At 38.7% G+C, this 20,092-nt stretch overlaps 1 protein-coding gene across 1 annotated transcript; it reads left to right on the plus strand.

Moving 5' to 3' along the window:
* The first annotated feature begins 14,984 nt into the window (after positions 1-14,984).
* LOC139460367 (uncharacterized) lies at positions 14,985-15,374 on the plus strand. The gene has a single exon (XM_071241858.1). The coding sequence runs from the start codon at positions 14,985-14,987 to the stop codon at positions 15,372-15,374; it is 390 nt and encodes a 129-aa protein (XP_071097959.1).
* Positions 15,375-20,092: the final 4,718 nt, after the last annotated feature.

Here is a 20,092-nt window from a genome sequence, read left to right on the forward strand (position 1 = left end):
GTGAACAACGTCGTCAGGGTAGGAAGACACGCCATCAACAAAATCACCGCCCTTGACCCCCCGATCCATTTAGTCACTTTGCACCACAAGGAAAAGTTACTGTGGACCTATTCTAACCTGGAATCCTCACTTGTGGTGGCACATGAATTTCACAGGTCACACGTCGGGTGGAATTAGGAAAAGTCGGTCCTGGAGAGTAGATCGATGGGTGACCGCGTTCGGCAGATGGACTCCGGGGAGTTTCCCCATCCTGAAGCAAATGTAACCTATGTGGTATCTACGTGGGCAGGTGACTTTGTTCGTAATCTGCCTCCGTTTCCACTACAGTGAATTGGCACCTGTTGGTATGAGGTGGTACTTGTTGTTACCCTGTCTGGCGTTCGTCATTCAGGGGCTAAAACAAAGACTGGTCTTAGACGCGATGTTGAAGGCCATTTCACCTCACCTCACATCAATATGTTTCAAAAGTGGCACCCATCCGTTTAAATATTTTCACGTTACTATTGGTATAGAGTGAGTGAGTGAGTATGGTTTTACGCCGCTTTTAGCAATATTCCAGCAATATCACGGCGGGAGACACCAGGAACTATTGGTATAGAGAATTTAATATCTCTCAATCCTATCTGATAGAAAGTTCATGATTTACAGAAGATGTTTGAAAATTGAAAAAATAATGAAGAGAGAAAGTTAACTAGTGATATTTCACAAAGAACATCTCTAGTTTGCAGTTACCGTACGAATTCCATTTCCCATGTATTTGTCCATATTATGAAGTTCTTAGCTTAAGGAAATATACAAGCTTAATGCCCTGAACGTCTATTAACAGATTGATCACATTACATATTATGTGAAACAAGAAAATTGGTTGTAATCAACTGACATAGCTCTGTGTGTTTGTATTTATGTATGTTTATATTTATTTATTTATTTATTTATTTATTTATTTATTTATTTATTTATTTATTTATTTATTTATTTATTTATTTATTCATTTATTTATTTATTTATTTATTTATTTATTTATTTATTTATGGTGTGGTGTATGGGACTGAGGCCTCCTTGCAAATAAACTTCTTCTTCTTCAACAATACCACAATGTATCTTCAGGTGGAACAGCGTGAGTGAGTATGGTTTTACGCCGCTTTTAGCAATATCTCAGCAATATCACGGCGGGGGACACCAGAAATGGGGCTTCACACAGTGTACCCATGTCGGTAATGAACCCGGTTCTTCGGCGTGACGAGCGAACGCTTTAACCACTAGGCTACCCGACCGCCCCTGAAACAGCGTGAGCAAATATCATGACGGACACAGATACAACCAGATTAGTGTGATGCAACACATGATTAAATAGTGATAACTAATCAACATTGTAATCCCCGCATGCATCACCGTGTGCACCCGTCTGGACCCGTCTGGGCCCGTCTGGACCCGTCTGTGCCGTCTGGACCCGTCTGTGCCACCTGGACCCGTCTGGACCCGTCTGTGCCGCCTGGACCCGTCTGGACCCGTCTGGACCCGTCTGTGCCGTCTGGACCCGTCTGGACCCGTCTGTGCCGCCTGGACCCGTCTTGACCCGTCTGTGCTGCCTGGACCCGTCTGGACCCGTCTGGACCCCGGGGCACAATAGGCCCGAACAATCCCATGCTGGTGTCCCGATCACTGGCTTGTCTGGCACTGAGTCCATTGTGTTTTGGATGTTTGTTGTTAAACGCCGCGATGAGTAATATACCTGTTCGGAGGCTGGACCAGACAATCCAGTGATTGACATCCTGAGCATCGATCTACATCATTGCAATTGGGACACGATGACATGATTCTCGATAGTTTCACAACCTTATTGTTTGCTGATGACATGGGCAAGGTTGCATGTAGCGTGTACAGATTATAGCAACAAAGTGATATATTAATGTACGTTTTGCAATAAGTATGGTTTGAGAGTGAACACACGGACCACTTAGATCATGAAACTCAGAAGAAGTGGACAACTTAAAACAAATGAAGGGGCGGTCGGGTAGCCTAGTGGTCAAAGCGTTCGCTCGTCACGCCGAAAACCCGTGTTCGATTCCCGACATGGGTACAATGTGTGAAGCCCATTTCTGGTGTCCCCCGCCGTGATATTGCTGGAATATTGCTAAAAGCGGCGTCAAATCAAACTCACTCATTCACTCACTAAAACAAGTGAAACATGGAGCTATGACGGATATGTTTGAAAGTGTGTCTGAGTATAAATATCTTGTTATCTATTCACACCTACTCTGTATTGGGGGAAAACCGAAAACTGTTTGTCACTTAAGGTTTAACGTTTATTGAGCGTAATAAGTTCAATGTAAATACGTCAATGTTCTTGTTTAAATTTGACTCAAATATTTGCACCTATTTCAATCTACGTCTCTGAAGTTTGGGGTTGTCAACATGTAACGTCCATTGAAAGGGTAAAGTTATGTTTTAGTAAACGAATTTAAAGCATTTCTAGTAATACAAGCAGTGATGCTGCAATCTGCGAAAAAGGAAGGCACCCATCATATATATTGTGTTGTGAAGTGTATATCTTACTGGATACAATTGTTGATCCACAGTCTTACTGCATGATCTATTCCATATTCACATGGTATATCCTCTTTACTGAAGAATGAAGAAATGCATGCATGTATTATGACATGAAATATACACTTTTTGAGAAATAAATATGTCCAGAATAATTGAAGCGTTTAGAGCTAAAAGGGGCCAAAATGCACTTTGTCCCTTTTTGCATTATTATTGCATAAATAACATCTTTGAGTTCTTGTCTACAGTCCTACCTTCTTGTCTCGAAAAATATTGTATGATTTCATTCATGTGTTTTTGAAATATAGCTACTCAAAATTCTAAAAAAGGGCCAAAGTCAAGTTTTTCAAAAGGGCTAGAGTCACTTTGTTAAATTTTGGCCCTTATAGATCTCATTTCTGTGTGTGGTTAAGACTGGTTGTCTGAGAGATATTTTGAAAGTTTGGAGCCTTACTATCATATTTCAACTATTTCAACAAAGTTGGCATTAGTTTAAATCATTTAAAAGTACTTCAATAGCATGTGTTTGTACTTTTAGTAGTAGTTTGGTCTCACATGGTAAATCTCATGCAAATGCCTGAGGGTCAAAAAGGGCCAAAATACAGACACTGGCCCTTTCCACCCTCACAAAAATTAATAACGTAAGTTTTGTTTTGATTTTAATGTTTTTTTATAACAACATTTATTTCTCTGCTGTCAGAATGCGTTAATGTCTAGGAATTTATCGGTGAAAAAAAGTTCATTAAAATGCATAATGTTATGTGTTTTCATCAGTTTTCTCAAAACAGACTCCACATGACATTAGCCCTTATGGCTCTAGGCTCTTCAATTATAATTGGCATGCACTAAAATGGAATTCTGTGAAAAACATTTTAATACACCTGGTAGCAATGAAATATGTTGTAAACTATAGCTTGAACGAACTCAAAGGGACTACTAATTTAGGTCGATGAAACGGTAATTTGTTATAAGCATATACACAACATCTGTACGCAAATGGCCGGGACCAAAAAATAAGTTCGTAATATTCGTCAGTTCGTTATAAGCGTGTTCGTTATAAGCATAGTGTACTGTATTTATAAATTCAATCTTCTGCAATCCTTTAGAAGTAAGTGCCTATGTGCAAACCCTATTGCGTATCAAGCATCTATCGCATATACATGAAAACAAAATGCAGTTGAATCTAGATTGAAACACGACATTAAAATGACAACGTCATAAACAAATATACTACCCGAGGCCATGTTGGGCAGAGAAAGGACAACAGTGTTACCTCCCGGTTGAAGTAATTCGTGACATGGAAATTAGATAACAGTGATTGGCAGGTCGATATATCAATTGTCCAGTCAGTTCAGCAAGAAACGAAGGACAACGGTTCACTGATGGTCCATGGCCACCACAGACTTTGCCTGTCCTGTTCATTGACATCAATCAACTCCTTCATGACAATATAAGATCTGTGATAAACCCGTCTACGTTTTGAGTGACAAGTAACAGTCTGCTTCGTCACGTGACAGGTGGAAGGAACGCTGTGTCCGAAGTGGTGTATGGCACACGACGAACTGAAGGACAATATTTGGACTGGACACCCTTCCTTTCTGGACACGAGGACCATGGTTAAAATCGTCATATGGGGTAGGTCAATTCGGTTTGGTAGAACATCGCGTAACATGACGGCAATTAATACTGAAGGTCTTATCACCGCCATCTTAAATGAACATACAGTGTATATCTATATGTTTTGAAGTAGTCCAATGTCGAAGTATCAATAGGCAGTTTTTATACATGTCTAATTAATGTAAAATCAAAAAGATGAACTTGGACAGTATAGAAAATTAACTACATCATGTTAAAGAGTATTTCGTATGTAGGGACTATAAATAAGAGGTCATATTATACACTAATGTAGATCTATTCCAATTGCTTGAGTACTTTTTTGTATTTTTTAACGATAGGATTCTGGTTCATTTATTTTTTCATGTTGTCTGGTGATATAATGAAAGAGACATCTCAAAGACCTGGAATGTGGTCATGTTTCCGACTATTAGTTAATGTCATTCTGAAGGGTCTCGAGCACCGTAACGTGACGTTACCATTTATTACATGTCATGTCCCACCATCCATCATAAAACATGTCATCCTTCACTATGGTTATAGCGAAGTCCAACATCTCTCATACCACCTGGCTATAAACCAAAAGTTTCTGGGAACAAGGGAAACTCAGGACACAGGATATTTGATGGATAACAACTTCTTTATTGTTTGTAACGCCGTTTCAGAGCTATTTCTTGCCTTCCATGAGGTAAATACTGACTAAGCACATAAAGTTAATGTAATTATATATATCATGATATGATTCGGTCCTTTTGACCATTTCGTTCATATATATTTTTAAACTGATAGAGACGATGAAGTAGCCAAGTGGTCGAAGCTTTCGTTCGTCAGGCCCGTGTTAGATTTCAGACCTGGGTGCAATGTGTCAAGCCCATTTCCGGCGTCATTGGTACTGCTGGAACATTACGAAAAGCGGCGCAAAACAACACTCACTCACATAATTCAATTCGGTCCAGTGAAGCCACGCTAGTCAGTAGAGCCCACATTCTGTGCCATTAGATCTTTGGACGTCTATATACATAATTAACATGATCATGATTTGGGATTAGTGAGTGAGTAAGTTGGGGTTTAACGCCGCATTTAACAATATTCCTGTTACATCAAGCCGTGTCAGCTTATCATGAGCTTATTGTGGCACAGGTCTTAGACGTTTACCACTTTTGTGAAACCCACGAGCACGGGTATAGTGCTCACAAGCCTAGAAACCTAATCGGGCGAACCGGGATTCGAACCCCAAATCATATGATTTGATATGCAAAGCAAATTGCGGAGCCTGGATGACTGGTTATTCTGTTGCATTAACAAAGATAAACAAAATAGGCAAGGATAAACAAAAATGGCAAAGATAAACAAAAGTAAAATGAAGAGAAAAACGTGGCTGAAATGCCATAGTCAAAATATGTCAAATGTGCTGTAATCATTACACTACAAAACATATGAGAGTACGTCACGACAACAGAGGAGGCAATGAGTGTGAGACAGTCCTGTTTTTGCCGGCTTGAAACTATTGCCTGCAGTGTATGGTTGGATGTTGCATATCTGGCACGCCACTTGACAGAAGGCGGACAGTATTCGGCTCCTTAAAATACGGACGTCATAGCCGACTATGCTTTGTTCGTGTTCCAAACTTGCTCGTGTTCCGCTCGTAATAAATACACGGAAGAGCCTGATAAATTCGCAATTCCATGGAGGCAATAATGTGAATATACAAGTTATAACACTAATGAACAAACTGAACAATAAGTACATCATTTCGTGAAGGTTTAATGTACAGTGATATACGTTTATAACGAACACGCTTATAACTGACGTGTATTACGAACCTAATTTCTGGTTCCTGCCATTTGCTGTAAAGAGGTTGTATATTATAACGAACTACGGTTATAACGAACTAAAATTCGGGGTTTAACAGTTTATACATTCGGGGTTTAATGTATCTGTAATTGTGTTAAGTGTCGCAAAAATGGAAAATCAATTGAACTACAATGACAGCGACAAAGGATGGCAAGTGACACAATACATTCCACGCTCCATGACAACAGCTCTCTGTACTCAAACCACTGGTAATCACGTCCTGTGTTTTCACATTACACATACGCTGTCAACTTCACGACACCATCGCCGTAATGTCAGTTATATCGTGTGTACACATGTTGTTATAGAATGTATGAACCACAAACATAGGACCTTGTTTATCATACTATTAGTTAAATCACTACCATAGGACAATCACATTATGGCCTTGTTTCCTTTAGTTTTATGATGTATACACTACCACCGTGGTGTATTTTATAGTTCTACAAGGTATAACCCAGCACCTTAGAACCCTGTTTATTATAGTTCTACAATGTATACAGCACCACCACAGAACTGTGTTTATAATAGTTCTACAATGTATGCAGCACCACCATAGAACCATGTTTATTACAGTTCTACAATGTAAAAAGTACCACCATAGAACCATGTTTATTATAGTTCTACAATGTATACAACACCACCATAGAACCATGTTTATTATAGTCCTACAATGTATACAGCACCACCAAAGGGGCTTGTCTATTATCATTGTACAGAGTATAAACCAAAAAACATAGGACCTTGTTTTTAATAGCTCTCGATGTATAAACAACCCACATAGGACCTTGTTTATAATAGTTCTCGATGTGTAAAAAAACCTACATAGGACCGTCTTTATTATATTTATCGATGTGTAAAAAACCTACATAGCACCTTCTTTATTATAGTTCTCGATGTGTAAAAAACCTACATAGGACCACCAACATAGGGCCCTGTTTACAGTAGAGAAACAACAACTATAAGACAGTGTTTATTAAACAACAACTAGATATACTTGCGCTTCTCAATTCTGTTAATGTGTAAAAATCCAACTTTGATATAAAGGTACACAATTCTACAAATCAAAGTTGGGACCGAGTCCAAGGTTCCAGATAGCTCACTGCATTTTGTCTCGAATTCGAGATACGCGGGTACATTAACATTTATCTACATAGTGAGGTTTTCGGGACAGGAAAATAGTTTAGAAATATCAATACTTTCGAGATAACATTGTTCGAGATAACAAGGTTTGACTGCAGTTTCAACAATGTATATTCCAGCAATACAGGATTACGTGTACAAGTATCTTACTTGTACAATGTATAAACAGTTGTTTGATAGTTTGTTGTTAAACGCCTAATTTAGAAACATTTTCCTATATGGCGGTCGTATGTAGAACCTTCTTTATTCCAGTTGGATAATAATAGGTCCTTGTTTATCATAGTTGTAGAATTCTTAAAGAGACACAATAGGTCATTGTTTGTTATAGTTATAAAATGCATAAACCACCTCAATATGAACCTGTTTATGACAGTTGTAGAATGCATAAACCACCTCAATATGAACCTGTTTATGACAGTTGTAGAATGCATAAACCATCTCAATATGAACCTGTTTATGACAGTTGTAGAATGCATAAACCACCTCAATATGAACTTGTTTATGACAGTTGTAGAATGCATCAACCACCTTAATATCAACTTCTTTATGACAGTCGTAGAATGCATAAACCACCTCAATATGAACTTGTTTATGATAGTTGTAGAATGCATGAACCACCTCAATATGAACCTGTTTATGATAGTTGTAGAATGCATAAACCACCTCAATATGAAACTGTTTGTAACAGCTGTAGAATGCATAAACCACCTCAACATGAACTTGTTTATGACAGTTGTAGAATGCATAAACAACGTCAATATGAACCTGTTTGAAACAGCTGTAGAAAGCATCAACCACCTCAATATGAACCTGTTTATGACAGTTGTAGAATGCATAAACGACCTCAATATCAACTTGTTTATGACAGTTGTAGAATGCAAAAACCTCCTTAAAATACACCCGTTTCTGACAGTTGTAGAATGCATAAACCATCCCAATATCAACTTCTTTATGACAGTTGTAGAATGCATAAACAACTTCAATATGAACCTGTTAATGACAGTTGTAGAATGCATAAACCACCTCAATATGAACTTGTTTATGACAGTTGTAGAATGCACAAACCACCTCAATATGAACCACTTTATTGTTCGTGTAGTATGCAAAAACCACCACTATAGGTCCTAATTTATTATTATTGTACCATACATAAACCACCACAATAGGACCGTGTCTTGAACCATGCATAAACCACCAGTATAGGCCTTTGTTTATGATAGTTGTAGAATCCATAAACCACCACAATAGGGCCTTGTTTATTATTCTTGTAGTATGCATAAACCTACACAATAGGGCCTTGTTTTTTATTCTTGTACCATGCATAAACCACCACAATAGGCTCTTGTTTATATTTCTTGTACCATGCATAAACCAGCACAATAGGTCCTTGTTATTTTTCTTGTACCATCCATAAACCACCACAACAGGTCCTTGTGTATTATTCTTGTAAGAGGCGGTCGGGTAGCCTAGTGGTTAAAGCGTTCGCTCGTCACGCCGAACACCTGGGTTCGATTCCCGACATGGGTACAATGTGTGAAGCCCATTTCTGGTGTCCCCCGCCATGATATTGCTGGAATATTGCTAAAAGCGGCGTAAAATCAAACTCACTCACTCACTATTATTCTTGTACTATGCATAAACCACCACAATAGGTCCTTTTTTTATTATTCTTGTAGTATGCATAAACCACCACAATAGGGCCTTGTTTATTATTATTCTAGTATGCATGAACCACCACAATAGGACCCTGTTTATTTTTCTTAAACCGTGCATAAACCGCCACAATAGGCCTTTGTTTATTATTCTTGTAGAATGCATAAACCACAACAATAGGACCTTGTTTATTATTTTTGTAGTATGCATAAACCACCACAATAGGCCTTTGTTTATTATTCTTGTACCATGCATTAACCTTCACAATAGGGCCTGGTATATTTTTCTTGTAGTATGCTTGAACCACCACAATAGGGGCTTGTTTATTATTCTTGAACGCTGCATAAACCAACACTATAGGCCTTTGTTTATTATTCTTGTACCATGCATAAACCACCACAATAGGCCTTTGTTTATTATTTTTGAAGTATGCATAAACCACCACAATAGGGCCTTCTTTATTATTCTTGTACCATGCATAAACCACCACAATAGGCCCTTGTTTATTATTCTTGTAGTATGCATAAACCACCTCAATAGGACCTTGTTTATTATTCTTATAGTATGCATAAACCACCACAATAGGCCCTTATTTATTATTCTTGTAGTATGCATAAACCACCTCAATAGGACCTTGTTTATTATTCTTATAGTATGCATAAACCACCACTATATGCCTTAGTTTATTATTCTTGCAGTATGCATAAACCACCACTATAGGTCATTGTTTATTATTCTTGTAGTATGCATAAACCAACACAATAGGACCTTGTTTATTATTCTTGTAGTATGCATAAACCAACACAATAGGACACCTTTTATTATTCTTGTACCATGCATCAACCACCACAATAGGTCATTGTTTATTATTCTTGTAGTATGCATAACCCACCACAATAGGACCCTGTTTATTATTCTTGTAGTATGCACCACAAAAGGACCCTGTTTATTATTCTTGTAGTATGCATAAACCACCAAAATAGGTCATTGTTTATTATTCTTGTAGTATGCATAAACCACCACAATAGGACCCTGTTTATTATTCTTGTAGTATGGATAAACCACAACAATAGATCCTTGATTATTATTCGTGTAGAATGCATAAACCACCACAATAGGACCTTGATTATTATTCTTGTAGTATGCATAAACCACCACTATATGCCTTTGTTTATTATTTTTGTACCATGAATAAACCACTACAATAGGGCCTTGTTTATTATTCTTGTAGTATGCATAAACCACCGCAATAAGACCTTGTTGATTATTCTTGAAGTATGCATAAACCACCACAATAGGACCTTGTTGATTATTCTTGAAGTATGCATAAACCACCAAAATAGGGCCTTGTTTATTATTCTTGTAGAATGCTTAAACCACCACAATAGGCCTTTGTTTATTATTCTTGTAGTATGCATAAACCACCACAATAGGACCCTGTTTATTATTCTTGTACCATGCATAAACCACCACTATGGGCCTTTGTTTATTATTCTAGTAGTATGCATAAACCACCACAATAGGACCCTGTTTATTATTTTTGTAGTAAGCATAAACCACCACAATAGGTCCTTGTTTGTTATTCTTGTAGTATGCATAAACCACCACAATAGGATCTTGTTGAATAATCTTTGAGTATACATAAACCACCACAATAGGACCCTGTTTACTATTCTTGTAGTATGCATAAACCACCAAAATGGACCTTGTTTATGATAGTTGTAGAATGCATAAACCGATACTACATGAATTTGTTTATGATAGTTGTAGAATGCATAAACCACCACAATAGGACCTTGTTTATTATTCTTGTAGTATGCATAAACCACCACAATAGGATCTTGTTGATTAATCTTGAAGTATGCATAAATCATCACTATATGCCTTTGTTTATTATTCTTGTACCATGCATAAACCACAACAATAGGACCCTGCTTACTATTCTTGTAGTATGCATAAACCACCAAAATAGAATCTTGTTTATAATAGTTGTAGAATGCATAAACCGATACCACATGAATTTGTTTATGATAGTTGTAGAATGCATAAACCTCCACAATGGGCCCTTGTTTATAATTCTTGTACCATGCATAAACCGACAGAGCATGAACGTGTTTATTATAGTTTTACAATGTATAAACCTCCCCCACATAATCCTGTTTATTATTTATTCATTTTTCCTTTCCTTGTTTTCAGCTCTGGTGTCGACATGTTTGACAGGTAGATATGAAACATATTGTCTTTGTGATTGAAGGTTACTAATAGCTTAGACTGTGTTTTATCACTTTGAACTGCGATTCATTGATTGTGCATGTGCCAAAGATTTAACTGAACTAAACTACCGGGCAACAGAAAGTATGCACCATGTTTGACGGTGGCTAATTAACCTGAAACAAACAAGAAATGGTTATCTGATGGTGATGTATGAGATGTGTATCACTGTGGTTTGGGACTTTCGACGACTGTTTTCAGCCTAGTAACTTTTTTGTAACGTTTGTAAAGTTTTGATCAAATTCAATTTCCATGACTATGCTTTCTTTTGCCTGGCTGTGTATATAGCTTGAACGCGTTAATGTAAGTCTTTGCCGTATTACCTATAAAAAATGATAAATTGAAACGTTGTGTGAATAAGATGCGTTATTATCTTCAGCGTCGAACACGAGACAATTAAAACAAAATTATACAAAATTACACAATTTCCTAGCTTTTATTGTATGCTACACGTGTAACGATAGAAATACTCAAACATTATAACACAACACATTATTTTTAAACATGTTTTGGGGAGAATTATGAGGACCCGAGGAGATGTTATTCTAAATACATTCAAGCACGAAAAAACTCAACAAGACTGTATGGCCAGAGGGCTGACTTCAACTATCCAACAGTCAACTTTCTCTTTATGTTGAATATCATTCCAGCAGCACTTGGGTGTCTGCATTACACAACTTATGAAGCACAGTCGAAGATTTCAAAGGACGCCTTACGACTCAAACGTTGTTTGATCTGGGTTACAACATTCAAACGTTTTATAGTCGATATGAGGAGGTCATTCCTGATTTGAAGCATCAGTAATAAAACTATTATTATAATCATAAGAAATATATGCTACAATCAGACCCCACTGTACAATTCCGACTTTATCATGAGCATGTACATTTGAATCACTACACAATAGTGATGATAGCAGGTTATAGTGATGATCTAGGGGAACATGTCCTGCACCACCAGGGACGCTGGTCACAAACGCATGCAGAGGCAAGTCAATTTTTCACCGGAAAAAAACACAGGAACGTATAGTACAAGACAAACGTGGGAATGGCATCAGATATCGAAATGTCCTCTACATGTTTGTAATACACTTTTTGACGCTCTTTGAAATCTTTGGGGAACGAGCATGATTGAATTTACCCGAAGAGTTATGAAATATATTCTTGCTGTCTCTGTTGTTGCAGGTCTGGTGGAAGCTCAGGGAGGCTGTAAGTATAATCATCAGATGAAATCAGGATGCTCAAATAGAAGCTTTATACCACTCAACTTTGGAAAGACAAATTATATATTTCCCATAATATCAAAAAATATGTCAAGTGTATATTTATGCAAAAATCATATGACTTATCTCATTACCCCTATCAAAATGTTAGTTTTAAATATCTAAATGAAATAATGCAAGGTCGTCATGTCACAAAACTAATAAAGGCAGTTGATGACAGAAACGTACTTATATCAAACCTTAAAATGCTTATTTAATGATAATAGATTTGTAGCTGTGTAACTATTTCTAAGCGGCAACAAAACAGACGCGATGAAAACATTTTGTACAAAAAAGTAAGAATATTGTAAATGTTGAATGGGTACTCACCCTGCTTTTTCTGATATTAAATTAATTGTGTTTTCTTTCATACAAGCGCCGACTATTTTAATTTTCATGAGGCAGCTTTTGAAATATATTATGGGTCATTTACAAACAAATAGATACCATACATGAAAGGGACAAGGTCCTAAAATACAGGAGATGCAAATCCAGATGATGTGGAGTCAGTAAATAGAAAGTAATGCCAAGAACAGTTCAAAGAATGAAGAAAACAATGACAACGTGAAAATACAATGTCTGTTTTGATTTAGTAAATAAAGCTGTAATGGCATCTCCAACACAGCCGACCTCGATCACCAACCACAGTGTAAGGTTCTCGTGAGCTATATTTACAACTCAAACGTCGGGGATGAAACATGAAACTGCCCTTTCTGCCCGACAAGAAAAGCCTTCTGATACATAGCTTCATGCCTACCACCATCCAAAGGACTAACATCCCCCTTCAAGTAGCTTCAGGGGTGTTATATATTCATAACATGTCCTTCGTGTATATTTAAGATGATCCGTACCTATATATAAGAGGGGCGTTTTGACACACAGAGTTCTGTTTATGTGTTTACGCTTCTTCTCTATACCGTAATAGCGAGGACAATATTAAACACGTGAGGAAGAACTGCGTGTTTCATTGATACATGGTCGTCACTATATGGCTGAAATACTGACGATGTGACGTTAAGTTTTGACTCACTCCCACGTTATTGCTAAAAAATTAAAAGAATATTTTCTTGTTTTTTTGTAAATGTGAAATACCAGGGAACAACATTACCTTATTACAAACGTAAAAGCAATTCACACTTAATTTACGGTGTGTGATTAAAGTTTTGAAAGGAATGTAATACAACTTTTTATGGATCTGGAGCTTTTACTTTCCTTAAGTTTATCTTAATATATATATATATATATATTACTACATGTATCTATCTCTCTCTCGTTCACTTTCTCTCTCGTTCTCTCTCTCTCTCTCTCTCTCTCTCTCTATCTATCTCTCTCTCTCACTCTCTGTCTCTCTATCTCTTTCTCTCATAGAGAAGTATGACATAGACAACTTTTTATGGATCTTGAGCTTTTACTTTCCTTAAGTTTATCTTAATCTCTCTCTCTCTCTCTCGTTCTCTCTCTCACTCTCTCTCTCGTTCTCTCTCTCGTTCTCTCTCTCTCTCACTCCCTCTCTCTCTCTCGTTCTCTCTCTCTTACTCTCTCTCTCTCTCTCACGCTCTCTCTCTCACTCTCTCTCTCTCTATCTCAGTCTCTCATAGAGAAGTATGACATAGACAGTTCTATCATCAGTTGTTTCGAATCCATTTCAGATGATACTATTAGTAAATATCGTAAGTGTTAAATTACTTTGTATATGATGTACAATGGGTTTTGTTTTGAAACACGATCTCTTGCCGTATAGAAATGTGATGCTGTAATGTTTTCAGTGTTCGCCTCCTAGAATAGGCCACTAATATAGACTGTAGTTCCCCTCCAGAGGTTACCTGGGAATAGTTAGATGTAGCTGCTGACATTTTGAACACTTGTATATTTACCATCAATATTATGACATATAATATAATATATGATTATTATGAACTCCCATCCTAGCTACCCTCCATACAATATCTGTTATTTAGTCAGCTTTCACGACACACAGTTGTTTACTCTGAAAATGTGAGGTGAGGTGAAATTGGGTTTAACGTCGGGTCCAAAATTATTGCACTTATATAGCGACGTGCATGTACGTGTGTGTGTTTGTGTGGCTGCTGGTACTAGTCCGGACTGATGCCAATTTATAGTGCTAGCTCACTGATATACCATGCCGCAGTTTAACATGAATACCCCACTCAGACACAGTATACTGACTCCGAGCCGACCAGTCCTTGTTTTAGCCCCTTAATGTCGAGCGCCAGACAGGGTAACAACAAGTACCATCTTTTGACGTCTTTTGGTATGAAGAGGCCGGGGATCGAACCCCGGACCTTCCGCTCTCCGGGCGGACGCTCTACGTTAAACCCCATTTCACCTCACCTCATAGAACAAGACTGACAACACCTGGAGAAACCAATGCCACCCGGTGTACGTGATGAAACATGACGTCAGAATCTACCCCAGAAACTGTTGTACTGGAAATACCCAGTCCGTGTCTCTTGTATCGTTTCTAGCGAAGCTTTGGAACAACTAATTGTATTGACCTACTGCATAGTCGAACTCCAAATAGTGAATTAGTAGTTTATAAATAACAACTCCTATTATTTAGATTATTGGGTTGTTTGTAATGTGTAGTGTTTTTGTCTTTCTCAAAATTGTGTTTGTGGCCATGTTCATGAACGTGTTTGTGATTGTATTCATGAACTTGTTTGTGATCGCGTTCATGAACTTGTTTGTGATCGTGTTCATGAACGTGTTTGTGATCGTGTTCATGAACGTGTTTGTGATTGTATTCATGAACGTGTTTGTGATCGTGTTCATGAACGTGTTTGTGATCGTCTTCATGAACGTGTTTGTGATTGTATTCATGAACGTGTTTGTGATTGTATTCATGAACGTGTTTGTGATCGTGTTTATGAACGTGTTTGTGATAGTGTTCATGAATGTTTTTGTGATTGTGTTTGTGTTCGTCGTTTTCATCTCCCCCTTCTTTCTCCAGGGAACAGTTACTTTCCACGTTCGGGGTATAACGCCCAATGGCCGAGGAACAATTATATGAGTAATGAGACAGCCCCAGTCTGTGTACTGTAGATAGATTTACCCTTGTCTTGCAATGCACTCGATCACGTGCTGGCTCGAGCTCAAAACCACACTGGATACACCGCATTTTGTTGATCAGCCATGAATATTTACAGTTATTTTCGGCGAGAATCAACAGCTTGAACGTCTGCAATGCAAGAGCGATGGGATACCTTACGCCTGTTGATATACAGTTGATATATCTATGCTTACCCTAAATACAGGTTTCATAAAACAGAACATTTATCAACCGAAAAAGAAAGTATATACTTGAAAATTAAATTTGATATGAAATTCTAAACGATACCAAAACTTTACTTGGCCGAAAACAGTCACCTTCACAGCGCACACAACTAGGATATCCGTATCAAATACCACCATCGAATACCAATTTCTTGTTTCATTTTATCTACCTTCAATCATGAGTATATACTTTCTTTTCCCCGGCAGTTTATATCAGTGAACAGTAACTTCGGCCAAAAAATAATTCGTTTTATAAAGAGACCTATTCATGTAAATTATGATCGAATAGGCTCTTGAATACTGTATCCAGGGAAGCGTTATTAGAATACCCTATCCCCATATGTGTAGATCCTATATTATAATCTAATGTGCATGTTAGATACAAGTATTCATATTCTGCATGTTAGTCTCACACAAGTTTCATGCCATACAACTAATTTATCCCTTCTTTTTTTGCGATCAAACACAACATATTTAACCGTTTCTTGAACTCCCTTGAACTGTAACCTCAACATTGATTAATGTCGCCACCACACCATTCGAGGTCACGCATGTCAGCCCATGACCTTCAAGATGAAAATATGACCTTGACCTTTTTCAACATTTTCATACAACTGACAAAGTAGTTATTTTATGTGTTTTATGAGTTTATCGCTAGTGGGCAGTTTGTGAGGAATACGATCTAATGTCCCCGTGGGGGAGGTTCCGGGTGAGAATTGGTCCCCTGGTCCCCCGCAACTTATGTTGGTCGTGAGAGGCGACTTCATGGCTCGACTATGACGTCGAAGACCCGGGTTCGATTCCAAACATGGGTACAATGTGTGAAGCCCATTTCTGGTGTCCCCCGCCGTGATATTGCTGGAATATTGCTAAAATCGGGGTAAAACCATACTCACTCACTCACTCATTGTGACTATGATGATGGTGTGTCATCGTACCCGACAGTGTGGGTCTATGCTCATAATATCAATCACTGGATCGTTTAGTCCGGACTCGACAATTTACAGACTGCCGTCATAAAGCTGGAATATTGCTGAGTGCGGCGTTAAACAACCAACAAAACAAAACAAAAAAACGCCAACAACAAAAAATGAATGAAAAAAAGAAACAATGGAATATGAGCGCTATTACTGTCTGTCACCGTCACGATAGATATTCTCAAAGCGTGCAATAATCATTATAGAGCTGGAGGTCGGGTTGCATAGTGGTCAAAGCGTTCGCTCGTCACGCCGATGACTCGGGTTCGATTCCAAACATGGGTACAATATATGAAGCCCATCTCTGGTGTTCCCCGCCGTGATATTGCTGGAATATTGCTCAAAGCGGCGTAAAACCACTCTCACTCACTCACTCACTCACTCATAATAGAACATGCATGTATAAAGCCAACTCGACTCTCGGCGACATGCACACACACGACATTGTGTTTATATGGTCGCATTCTCTGATTAATCCCATCTACTTACGCCCCATGTAAAATACACGTATATTCATATATAATACTAATAATCTGTATTATTTTACACTTTTATTCACGAGAGTATAGCTTTACATAGCCGTGTACATACATGCTTTTTTCTCTGTGGTAATGTGATCACAAGACTCTCATTTGTAAGGAAGTTACAGTAAGTTAGCTGTCCAATCGTGACGAGTTAAGCATCTACTTTTCCTATCTGAACACTCATATGTAATTATTTCCAAATAAATTTATAAAATGTAAGGATTAAGCAATGCGTTTTAAGCCAAACATTTTTTGCATCATAATTATGATAAACCGGCAAAAAAACCAAAATCGCTATTAGTGTTCTACAAAGTTTCTAATCAGAAAAAACAAAGTTTCTGTGTTGAACGAATTCTAACATGACTTTGATTCTGATTCAGTGCCATCCCAGCCCATGCACAACCAGTGGCCGCAAGGTAAGTCCCCCGCAAGTGTTTGGACTCGTTTCTGTTAGGATGTACACACTCTGCTTGTCAACTCTGGGTATAGCGAATTTGGATAAAACAAACACAGGGTTATACCGAACCGAATTCGAATACCCTATTTCCACAAACTACTTCGTGAAGGTCCGGGTTAGAACAGGGGACTCCCAATTTACTAGATCCTAGAACACCTTTTACGGACGTAGTGCTATCGTCCCAACAGCCCGCAGTGATAAGCAGCATCGACATTGTTTGCGCGAAAACGGGTATTATGAATTAAGCTGTTTCAGAGTTCGTTATATCCAGAGCCGAGTGTCATTGATTTACTTTGAATTCTGAGTATATTACACATGTATATGGCATTATATTTAAGTCATGTAAACCTGTATTATATAGAACCGTTCATATGATGTATTTGCCGTCTAGAAGAGTATTGTTAGCCAATGTTATTTTTTGTTCCTGCTGAATGTATTGCATGTAGTTTGCAAATTTCACAATACTAACGTGCATGGTAATCTTCTCCTTATGAATAAACATGAATGTCTTAATTATGTTTCTTAGCTCCAGTTAGTTAATCACCCACATTTGAAACAAGCATTTTACTGGCGTTGTATACGTGTATATTCATTTCGAATGATCAAGTTTTAATATTTTCAAAGAATAATTTCAATTTGATCGGTCGACGCCTGCTGTTTTATGACACACTGTTAATGTGTTTTCCATCTCAAAATATGTATTTGACATCTACAGTGAAACCTCGTTACTACGGACCCCATGTAATCCGGAAATGGCCCAGTCCGTACGAATACTGTAAAATGATAATTACTGTGTTCACGGGACAACCTCCGTGTTCTAGTGGATAGAACATCTCCCCTGAGAGCGAAAGCTCGGTGGTTCGATCCCCGGTCGCATCAAACCACGAAACATAAAAAGATGGTACTTGTTGTTACCATGCCTGACGTTTTGCATCAAGGGGACAAAACAAGGGCTGGTCGACTCGAGTAGGAATACTGTGTCTGAGCGGGGTATTCATGTTTAAACTACGGCATGGTATCTTAGTGGACTGACACAATAACGCCGGCATTAGTCCGCGAAGCTAAACATTTCACCTCACCAGCTACGTATACAGTAAACTACGGTTAAAACGAACACGCTTATAACGAACTGACGGATATAACGAACTTACTTTTTGGTCCCCACTATTTGCTGTAGTTATGCTGTATATATGCTTATAACGAACTACGGTTATAACGAACTACAATTAGTCGTCCCTAGTCGAGTTCGTTATAACCGTAGTTTACTGTACCATTCTTTAATCGGACTATGTTCCGGAACTCGGAACTGTTCCGTCCGGACTAATGAGGTTTCACGATCACGTTCCACCTTATTCCTCTAAAAACGAAACAGCAGTGATATACAGAAAAAAACAATAGTCAAATCTGATTGTTTCAGATGAAACGTCATTCAATGGTTGTAAAGTGTCGTAAAATGTGGGTGATGATCTAGCGTTAGATCTCTTAGTCTAATAGTAGTATATTTGCATGTCGTTTTAGATGCATGTGTTAACCTTTCACTTGTAACCTTTGAGCAGCACCTTCTGGAGGTGAAGGTCATACCGCCTCACCCCCGGGGTCACCATACTATGGAGCCCAACCCCCCGACCTCCCTGACAGTCTAGGTAATAATCACAGCTTACCACCAACGAATATGTATATTAACGTGTAATATATGATGGACGTAACTACATATATTTGATAACGTTACCGACAACTTCTTGCAAAGGAAAGTCTAAAACAATTCAACACTCTTTTATTGTAGATTTCTACCGATTAAAAATGTCCCTTGTCTTTATTTGTTTTGACAAAGGTGAAAGAAAATGAACAGTTTTAACGCAGGATATTAGTTTTTGTTCAAAGTTTGAAACATTTCAGGCGGTCAGCTATCAAACAATCCACAAAACCAGGGTGGTTGGCAAAGTGACCAGAGCCGGGCATGGCAGAATTACCCAAATAGTCCAAACACTGGGGGATGGGAACCTTCAGGCAGTTCCCCAGGGGGTTCTAGGGCGGGGTGGCAGCCACCCCCAAACGCTCCAAACCAAGGGGGTTCCGGCTGGCAACCACCCCCTAACCATCAAAGCCCGCCATGGCAACCACCACCAAATAGCCCTAACCAAGTGTGGCAACCACCCCCAGATGGTCCACCCCCTGGCTGGCAACCCCCTCCCGATAAACCTCCGCCGCCATGGCAACCACCGCCAGATGGTCCACCTCCAGGTTGGCAACCCCCTCCCGATAAACCTCCGCCGCCATGGCAACCACCGCCAGATGGTCCACCTCCAAGTTGGCAACCGCCTCCTGATAAACCTCCGCAGCCATGGCAACCACCGCCAGATGGTCCACCGCCGGGTTGGCAACCGCCTCCTGATAAACCTCCGCAGCCATGGCTACCACAGCCAGATACCCCAAACCACCGAGGGCAACCGCCTCCTGATAAACCTCCGCAACCCTGGCAACCGCCGCCGGATGGTCC

This window comes from Haliotis cracherodii, unplaced genomic scaffold (genome assembly GCF_022045235.1).
Source record: "Haliotis cracherodii isolate W230 unplaced genomic scaffold, xgHalCrac1.p SCAF_14, whole genome shotgun sequence".
In the NCBI taxonomy this organism is placed as follows: domain Eukaryota; kingdom Metazoa; phylum Mollusca; class Gastropoda; order Lepetellida; family Haliotidae; genus Haliotis; species Haliotis cracherodii.

What these genes read in the sequence shown, in the direction of transcription:
- LOC139460367 (XM_071241858.1), top strand. Translation starts at nt 14,985, where the DNA reads ATGTTCATGAACGTGTTTGTGATTGTATTCATGAACTTGTTTGTGATC.